The 9695-nt window shown below is 39.1% G+C and overlaps 1 protein-coding gene across 2 annotated transcripts in view; it reads right to left on the bottom strand.

Annotated features, from left to right (window-relative positions):
* The window catches only part of GRIA3 (glutamate ionotropic receptor AMPA type subunit 3), a 315536-nt gene that overhangs the window by 71163 nt on the left and 234678 nt on the right, over window positions 1-9695 (bottom strand). For both annotated transcript variants that reach the window (XM_003797025.1, XM_003797026.1), the window contains exon 11: window positions 686-1062. In XM_003797025.1, the coding sequence (XP_003797073.1) occupies window positions 686-1062 (377 nt within the window). The remainder of the gene's footprint in view (window positions 1-685; window positions 1063-9695) is intronic.

The following is a 9695-nucleotide window of genomic DNA, read 5'->3' as shown; positions in this document are numbered from 1 at the left end:
CACACAGATTTTCTCCTACATTTTCTTTGAGTTTTGTAGTTTTAACTAGAAAACTTAAATGGAGTGGTACGAGGAATAATTCTAGGAAATCCGAGAGCAAAATGAAAAAGGGAGGGGAAAGTATGAATGGGGAAGGTATGAGGGTTTTAAAGAAGAGTTCTGTCTTTCAATTTTTGTCTAGATCTAATCTCTTGAATGAGAAAACATTTTAAGTATTTTTTTTGCAGTTTTTTTTTTTTTTTTTTTGGCCGGGCCAGGTTTGAACCTGCCACCTTTGGTATATGGGGCCGGCGTCCTACTCCTTTGAGCCACAGGCGCCGCCTGAGAAAACATTTTAGCATAATCATTGACGAAATTGTGTCTGTTTGATCCGATCAAGATTTAGCATGTGCTTTATCTGAATAATATTAATATGAGCTGGCAATATTATCTTTATCCAAAGTTTAAATGTTTGCTCTAATATATACACAATACCATAGACATGCATAAAGACATTCAAAGCAACACCAATGACATACTCACTTTATGGATGTAAGCAAACAAAATGACTTGATGATAATTTCTCGTTGGATGGAATGTTAAAATGAAAGAAATCTGGAGTTGAGATGGATGAATACCAGATGAACATGAATGGAGCATGGCCATAAAAATTCAATAAGGTGTTGGCTATGATACAGAAACAAACCTTGGAGAAATATCACATCCTTGCTGCATAAAGGCACCCAAGGAAAACCAAAGACTGTTAAATATTCCAAATTCATTTGGAGGATCAGGAGGGCTCTGTGGGTCCCGAGGTTCTTCATTGTTGTCTTCCAAGTGCCATTCATAAGGGCTGAATCTGCTGACTAGGAAAAGAACTACACTGACTCCAATGTAGGCGAAGACAATGCACATCCAGATTTCATAAGCCAAGGGATCCAGAAAGGAGAATACGCCTGGTTTGGATTTCTGAGGCTTCTTTATCATGATGGAGATGCCTAGGCTCATGAATGGCTTTGAAAAATCTATGACTTCTTCACGGACCAATGTTATAGTGAGTGGAGCAACAGCTATATCAGCTCTCTGGAAAAAAAAAAAAATACATATGTGACTTGTAGAGACAGTATTCCGATCAGCCACTTGCTGCTTAACAGACTTCTTTGGTGGGAGTATAAAGTCTTAAATCACTACAACCAATAGATTTGTCAATGCTTAAAATAGAAATGTAGTGTATTTGATGGGTTCTAAAGTGTTTTAACTTCATGGTAAATTAAAGTAAGGGGACTGGCCTTTTGTCTTCTGAGACATATTATAATGGCTTAGAGCAACTGACTCCATTTTTGTCCCTGATTTTTTTGGTTACCTTGCAACTCAACTTTTACTCCCTTGTAACATATCACTGTTTAATTCTTGTTTTCTTATTTTAATTTTCATGTTCTTCTGTCTTATCTCCCTCACTTGACTGAAACTTCTCGTGCAGAAAGCATAATAGCCTGTATGTTTTACATCTACCTTACTCCTTACCATGAGGTACAACACAGGGCCACAATATTCAGTTTAATTCTTGGGTGTTTGTGATCTTGTATTACTCTTGGATTATTTTTTGAGTGTGTATCATTAAAGCATAGGATTTTTGAAGGCAGGGGCTCAATATTCTATTTTCGTGTCTATCACTACAACAGATTCTGAACTAAAGAAATTATAGATGCCTAAGAGATAAGTTGTTGATTATTAAATATGATCTATGCAAACATGAAAGAATTTACTTGAGTACTAACAAGGGTAATATAGTTATTAGACTATATATTAATTTATATAGTAAGCTACATTTTCTAGTGATAAATATCAGTGTAGCACTCAGATATATTGGATCAATAAAATAAATGTCAGTAGTTCACTGCATAATTAACTGAGGCAGAGGCAGACAATGTTTTTGTATTAATCCCATGAAAAAAGACACTAGGAATTCCTGCATTGATCTCTTTTGTTTTCTACAATTGTTCCATTCCAATGGCAGGAGGTCTTAGACTGAAGCCAGGCCTTAAAATGCACACAGAAAAATGCTTCTGACTAATGAAAGGCTTCTAGATGGTATGTCACAAAGTGAAAACACCAGTTTTGATCATTTTTTTCTATGTTAAATATAGTTATGTCTCAATATACTTACCAGTGGGGAGAGGTGAGAAAGAATGATAGTCTGAGATAAAGTATATTTTCAAATAAATGAAGGTTTACTGCCTTGAATTACATGTTAACTCAAATCAGTTGAGAAATACTTCTTAATTAATTGTAGGGGAATTGCAGATGATAAACACTGGCTAATATTTACTGAGTGCTTCCTCTATGTAAGGTACTATGCTAATCATCTCATACATATCTCATTTAATTCTCACAGCAAGCTTGAAGTTGGTATGGTTATCTTTCTCATGTTAGAGATGAAGAAATTGGTGCACTGAAAGGCTGGGATCAGAACCCTGGTATTCAGAACTCTCTTAACCAGCATCGTGTTCTAACTCTTTAGATTCTTGCAGGTTTCTATGGTACAATACTTTTTATCTGCAATTATGAGCCCCATCCAACTCCCTCAGGTTCATTACAGCACATATTTGAGTGCCTATTCTGTGCCAAGCACTATCCTAGCTGCTAGGAATGAAGGCATGAACAAAACGGACAAAAGTACTTACCTAAACGGAGGGCATCCTTACATCCTCTATGTTCTAGTGGAAGTTGCAGAAAGCATGCAGAAGCCACTGCCTACTGACAAAATCTACATTGGCAGCTCACCAACATCTCAAACTCTTTTCTTCTCAAATGAAACCCATTATCTCTCATTCCAAAGTAGATTATCCTCTACTTTGTATATCATTCTATGTCTGTAAATGACGCGTATTCCAAACTTTTCACCTTTCCTAATCCTTATTAGTCATACTTTCTCTACAGATGATCTTGCCTTTTTTTTTTACTGAGAAGATGGAAGCCATCTGATATAAGCTCTGTCACCTTGGTGGGCCCTCTCTCCTTATTAACATATTGTAAAAGCTTTATCCATTGTAGCAACCTCTGTAACAGGATATGTAGCGACCTACGTAATAACATATGTAGTGATCTATGTAACAACTTATGTAGCAACCTATGTAGCAAGATGTGTAGGAACCCTGACAGTGAGCTTGCAGAGACAGAGTGGCAGTTTTTTGAAACATACAAGCAATCACTAGAAGTTAAGGAACAGACTTGGCAGATAGAAATCGATCAGCTGTGGAATTCCAGTGTGTGTGTGTGGGGGGGAGTTGGGCTTGGAGGAGGGGCCCTTGTTCTCAATAAATAGCAGCTGTGGAGGTTGCTTGGCACCTTTCCCCCCACACGCATGGGGAGGTCTACCTCTTGCAAGCTTTGAGCTTACAATCCGTCGTCCGGCCTGCTTCCTTGGTGAGGGCACTGACAATCCATTCCTTTTGTGCATTTCTATCTCATGGAAGATGACATTCTTTCTACGATTTAATCCATTTATATTCCATGTATCTCATATTCCTGTCTATTCTTAAGACCTAGTTCCATTTATTATTATTATTTTGCAGCTTTTGGCTGGGGCTGGGTTTCAACCCGCCACCTCTGGTATATGGGGTCGGTGCCCTACTCCTTTGAGCCACAGGCGCTGCCCTCCATTTATCGCATTTTTTACATCTTTAATTTTTCCTTCTCCATTTATCTATCCCAGCAGTTCTCAAAGTATAGATCCTGGGCTAGGATCAGAAGAGTCACCTGGGAGTTTGTTAGACATGCCAATTCTCAGATGTATGGAATCAGAAGCGCTGGCGGTGAGGTGGGGAAGAGCTCAGGCAACCTTCCAGGTGATTATAATGCTTGATATAATTTGAAAGCCATTTATCTTATTCACTTCAAGTCCTACTCAACTAGTTCTGTTTACTAACAAACAAAAACACTCCTCCCACCTTTTGATTCTGCTACCCCTTTAAACATTATTACATCTCTCCCTATCACCACTAATCTTCTTGAAAAAAGTAAACCTTTATGATCTCTTGATTTCAACATCACTTTGTCCTTATACCCCTGAAACTTAACTTCCAACACAATTTACGGAAACTGTTTCTTGAACTATATATTATTTGGTTACCAAATTCAAAGCCCTTTCTTCAGGCATTCTCTGCTCACGTGACACCATTGGCCTTGGAATTTCCTTGGCTCTCTGATACTAAAGACAAGTTCTCCTCCTATCTCTGAATGTCCCTTCCCTGCCTTTTTTTCCTAGTTCTGCTCTCTTAATCAAGGTGCACCTTTGTACCCCTCAGAGTATATTCAGGGCCTGGTTTTGGAGATCATGAATAAAGATTTGTGGAATAAAAAATATTCTTTAAGGTTCTTCCATTCATTCCTCCCCCCCCAGTATTGTTATCTATGGCTTCAACTCTCATGTGACGGGGACTGACTCTTGAATCTCCAGTTCCACATTGCTCACTGGAGGGAAGCCAAAGACAAATTTTATCTATTTTACCTTTTTGCCTGAGGCTAGACCTGGTCATAGAAACAAAAGCTACAGAGGAGAATGGAACTGGCCAGAAAGCTAGCAGGGTTTTTGGCAAAGAGGTTCTGAATCAGCTAGAAGGAGTTTTGTCATGCCAAGAGAATTCACAGATAAAGCACCTCTTCTCACTGCCAACACAGCTCTGCCTCCTGCTCAGAACATACACATAGTCCGCTACTATCATTTCCCACGTGATCTCATTTGAATTTAATTACTTAAGTAGGTTTTAATCTTTTACGTTTAAAACATAATTCTGGAAGAAATTGTCATTTGTTTGCTTTGGAAGGAATAAGTTAAGGGACATTTGTGCCGAAAATCACTTTGGACAGAATTTAAGGGATTTGAGTTCTTTCCAAGCACATACAGAACAGAGTTTGAGAATATCGACCTCCTTCAAAATACAGAAACCCTAACTCATTAACCAGAATACCCGGTACATGGTAAGCACCACTAAAAACTAACAAGAGGTGGCTTGTTAGACAAAGTGGGGCTTTTTGTGGTCTGGTTCCCAGGCATATTGAGCAAAGGAACAGATTTCCCAAGGAAGCCATTCCTAGTTTGAAGTGCTTTTCAAATCACAAAAGACAAGAGGAAGAATCTACTCCCCTCAGACATTTACTTTTTTTCCTCAGTCTGGCATTTCTACGTTTTCTGAATGGATTTTTTTTTTTCTAAGGAGCTTTATTTTAAAAAGTGGAGTCTGATTTTTGGAGAGTGTAACCTCCAATGGCATTACATCTGTGCTCAGTTATGCCTCATTTAGGTGGACCTGGCTCTAAAATGAGAATTCCCCATGCTGAACCTTAACAAAGACCTGTGATAGATGGGAAAAGACAAAGGAATAATGAAAAGCAGGTGGAAGAAGGCACAACTAATAGGAAGGGAGCTACTGATTATGCCTCAAGGACAGCTAGTTGGTAGGAGACTTAGCCACTTCTGCCTTCTCTTGTTTGTTCGGTGAGAGACCAATGCTGCTCACACCCAGCCTTGGAGAAGCCCTTACCCACTACTAGTCCCTCCTTCATAATACAAAGCAGTTGTAAGGGTTGGTTATTTCAGAACTTAGGATCTGCTTGGCATAATGTCTGTAATCAACTTGATTATTAAAGGAAATGGGGAGAAGCGTATAACAAACTCGTGTCCAAAAATACCCACTTAGCTCTTCTGGGACTGCCATAGTATGCAGATGAGGGGGAAGGTCACTTTCAAGGCAAGTTAAAGATTTAGAAAGTTTATATAGATTACAACTGAAAAAGGCAACTCCTCAAATGGAATTCCTTTCTTGGTCTCTGTTCTTATGAGAAACAGCTGGGGCTAGGAGCGCACGTTAGGAATGATGTACGGGACTGAGGAGTAGGTGGAATTCTGACTCAGTAATAAACTGTCCCTCTTGGGGTGTCCCAAACCACTCCAGTGCTTTTCATCCTCAAGCCTCTTCCTATCCTGGTAACAGCAGCAGGCAAGTCATTTTCCGAAACCTCGGTGAGTAAGAAGGTGGTATGATGGTGCTCCCCTTGACAGACAAAAACAAGCAAATGGAAAGAGCTTGTTAGTGTTTCTGCTTGCATCTTGACTACTTAAGGGATTTTAATTAAGCGGCCTGAGTGGCTGTGTGGGCTGAGTAAACACACGAAATTAGGTTTGATTTTTTTTCACTCACCAGTGGCAAACCTATGGCAACTGTATTATTATAGAGGATTTAGCTTGAGGGGATTTGTAATTATTTTCATAGATGGGTTGCCAAAGTTGTAAGTTTCATAAACCTTAAAAACGAACAAACTCAGATGAGGCACTTAAGAATCTGACAGATTTTAGGAAGAGATGGCACTTAGTTTAAATGTAGTTTTAAAAATTCTTTGAGCTAGAAGGCTTATTGTATCTTATTTTCATCTTGCCATCTGATACAAAACTTGTAAGCCACTTGGAGACTATACATGAGCAGGAACTTGTCCGGTACCACTTTAAAGCACTTTCTGAAAGCAAGGGAGAGGATGAGAGAGAGGGAGTAGAGAATTTATTGATGTATAATGCATAGGGTACTGTATGTTACCCAAGAGAAGAAGCAGGCATGACCTGACCCCCATCCCTGTATCAATCACAAGGCTCTAGTGGCCTTTGACAGATATTTCTTTTGTGAAGTTAAAATGTGTCAGAGAAAAGAGGGGCAGAATCAAGCCAGACAATAGGAATATAATTGCTGTGTGTTGAAGAACAAGACTTACACTGCTTTATTGGCTGTACTCTATGGGATATTTACTCTCAGCAATTGTTAAGATCTAGGGAAAAGGATGAGGCCTATTTAAATCTGTGCAACAACAGCAGTGTCACAACGGGATCTCCTCATTTCTTTATCCAGAACAGATGTCCCAGACTGGATCTATCGATTAGAGCTCCTTGTCCTTGGGGAGCTGAGTGAAGATAAAGGTGAAGGCTTTGTGCAATGATATTTGGTTGAAAATATCCCCCACCCTCTGTGCTGAGAGTGGCAGACTTCCATGCCTCATGAATACTCCTTTATGTAGTTCACATGCATTGGTTGAAGGAGGGGGCACTTTTATCAAATCATCAGCCCTTCTGCCAAAGCTTAGTGTAATCACCTGAAGAACAGAGGAAACTATTTGGCATCTGTTCCTGGACTCTTGCTTTTCTGCCTCTTAACTGGAAGGACAGATCGACTTTCTGCCTTTCTTAATGGAAAATGAATCCAGCTAAAGATAGTGACAACCTAAGAGATAATTTCTTCTAGGCAGAGAAATGTCAGTGCAAACAGTATCTGTAAAATTGCCATTTGTTTGATTGAGGAGTGTGAAGGAGTCTGGGGACACCCAGAGAATGTGACCTGTAATCAACCATCCCCACAACTCCATGTCCATTCCCAAGCTCTCTGCAATCTTCTAAGCTAGAGGAACCAATCTGGCCTTTCCCCAAACAAGCTCCCTCCTCTTTGTCCTTAGTTCTAAGTACCAGGAGCATTAAGAACATGGCAGTTGCCCATTTGGAGGTATCCTATTATTAATTAGAGCCTCAATTTTCTTCTAGCCCCTTTCCTGACTTTCTTTTACTCCTCTCCAAGGGCAAGAATCCCCCAATATCTACATTGGGTTTTCAGATATCTCAAGTGATAACTAGAGATGTGGATTATTTTATCCTAGATGCCATAGATAATCAGGATGGGTCTCTTGGATGGAAAAGATTATAATCCAACTAGGTTGTATTAAACCACATGGGGGTGCTGTATCTGATTGATATAATACCAGATTGTGCCTCACATAATCTGACAAGAATAGTGAACTGAGCCAGTATGACCCAGTGCACAGAGCACTAGACCAGGAGTCATGAAACCTGTCTTGGAAGCTGTGGAATTTTTTACACTTGTTACAACCCTGCCACCATTCCTGTCACTCCTGTTCTCTCTCAGACTTTAATTTTCTGATTTATTCAACGGGCAATTCTCATGTCCAGTTCTTACTGGTCCCCATATGCATCTGTAAAATGTATGAAAAAGAAGGCTTAAGGATGGTTAAGAAGTCTGACAGCAAAAATAATGCTGTTTTTAAATGCCCTCTTAAAACATATGCTATTTGAGAGCCATAAAACCTTGTGGTCTACAAGCCATTTGAGCCGGGACAATTACCATGTGGTGGTGTTACAGATATCCAGCTCAAAACCAAAACTGCTAAAAGCAGGTGGACAGTTTCAAGTCCATAATGTTCTGAAGGGCTTACATAATGGGGCACATCGTGTCCTACTGACGTTTGTTTCAAAAATAGCCTTCTTAGAGATACAAGGTGCCCCGACATCAACCTTGATTTGAATTTCTTTGCAGGAAAAAAAAAAAAAACCCTTTTAGGAATCATCTGAGAAGAGGCTGATTGGCTTCTTTATTCTTTAACAAATTTAATTCATTTTGACTCTTTCTTGAGACTTTACGGCCTAGCTGGACACTCAAATCTCCCTTGCAAAGCTTTCTTGGTCTCTGACTTTCTTCATGTTTTCTTCCACTGATCTGTTTTAAATACTAAAAGTATAAGAGAAAATACCCTAAAGATAAATCCAGGCCTATCTGTGTAGTTTTCTTGTTCACTGCAAGAAATAGTTTCCTGTTCTCCGTCCTTTTGCTCATTAAGAGCTTACAGAAATCCCTAGGGGGGTTTCTACTTGTCTTTTTCTTCAGAATTTGTAAACCTACAAGAGGCCAGGACTTCCAGAAATGAAAACCTGAGTTTTCATTTTTCTCCATTTCTATTATGGATAGAGAAGGTACAAACTTCCCAATGCCAAAAGGCTAAAACTTCCAAATGAAAATGAAGACACATATAGCTTATGAGGTCTTTTTCCTTAATGGAGAGCTCTCACTCCAAAGCATGATAAGACTGTCTATTTTTCATGGTCACTAGTTGGAGAGGAAAGTGGAGTTTGGCAATCTTCTCCAATGGGTTGGTTTGCTTTCAGTTTTTTGGAATCGTGTTATAAGCCCAGAAAGCATCAAAAAGTTGTTCTAGGTCAGGAGAGGGAGGAAGGCATTTTTGTAAGAGCCTTCTTTGGCTATTTATTTTGTCTTTAGTAAAAAGAATTGGAGGGAAAAGATTGGAAGATTCTTCCCAGAAAATTTTTACCTATTCAGAAGTGGAGAGATAGCATCTAAATTGCTAAGCATGTAAGGGACTCTCTAATTCTCAAGCTCCTTCACTCACAAGTAGACAAATTGGAAAGAGAAAGCAATATATGAAGATTAAATGAGTGCAACACAGAAGGACATAGCAGAAGAGAAACCAAACCTAATGAAAAAACTGGGCTTCATCTGAAAAGTATCAAGAAATCTACTTTGCTATATGTCACAGTCTAATGTCTTGCTTAATTCAGGAAGGCACTGATCTATTTACAGAGTGTGACCAGTCTTCTTTTGAGACACTAGAAAGCTCTGTCCATTCAGTTGCATGTGGTGGGTTGTTAGAGCTCATGGTACAGCTCATGTCAGATAACCTGGGCAAGTAGAAACTGATGTCCTAAATTTCTTCTCATGCTATTGTGGCCAAATCATGTTCTTTCAAAAATGGCTGAGGCTTTAAGGGTCTTTATATTTAACAATAAATTTCAACTATCTTTCAGAATGATATAGGCCTGAAACAATACTTTGGCTGTTGGGCATTATAGTGTAAAAAAAAAAAAAAATCAA

Source organism: Otolemur garnettii, unplaced genomic scaffold (assembly GCF_000181295.1).
Source record: "Otolemur garnettii isolate 467f Iridium unplaced genomic scaffold, OtoGar3 scaffold00110, whole genome shotgun sequence".
Taxonomy (NCBI): domain Eukaryota; kingdom Metazoa; phylum Chordata; class Mammalia; order Primates; family Galagidae; genus Otolemur; species Otolemur garnettii.
The sequence above is the reverse complement of the archived record's forward strand: the minus strand, read 5'-3'. Positions and strand labels throughout refer to the sequence as shown.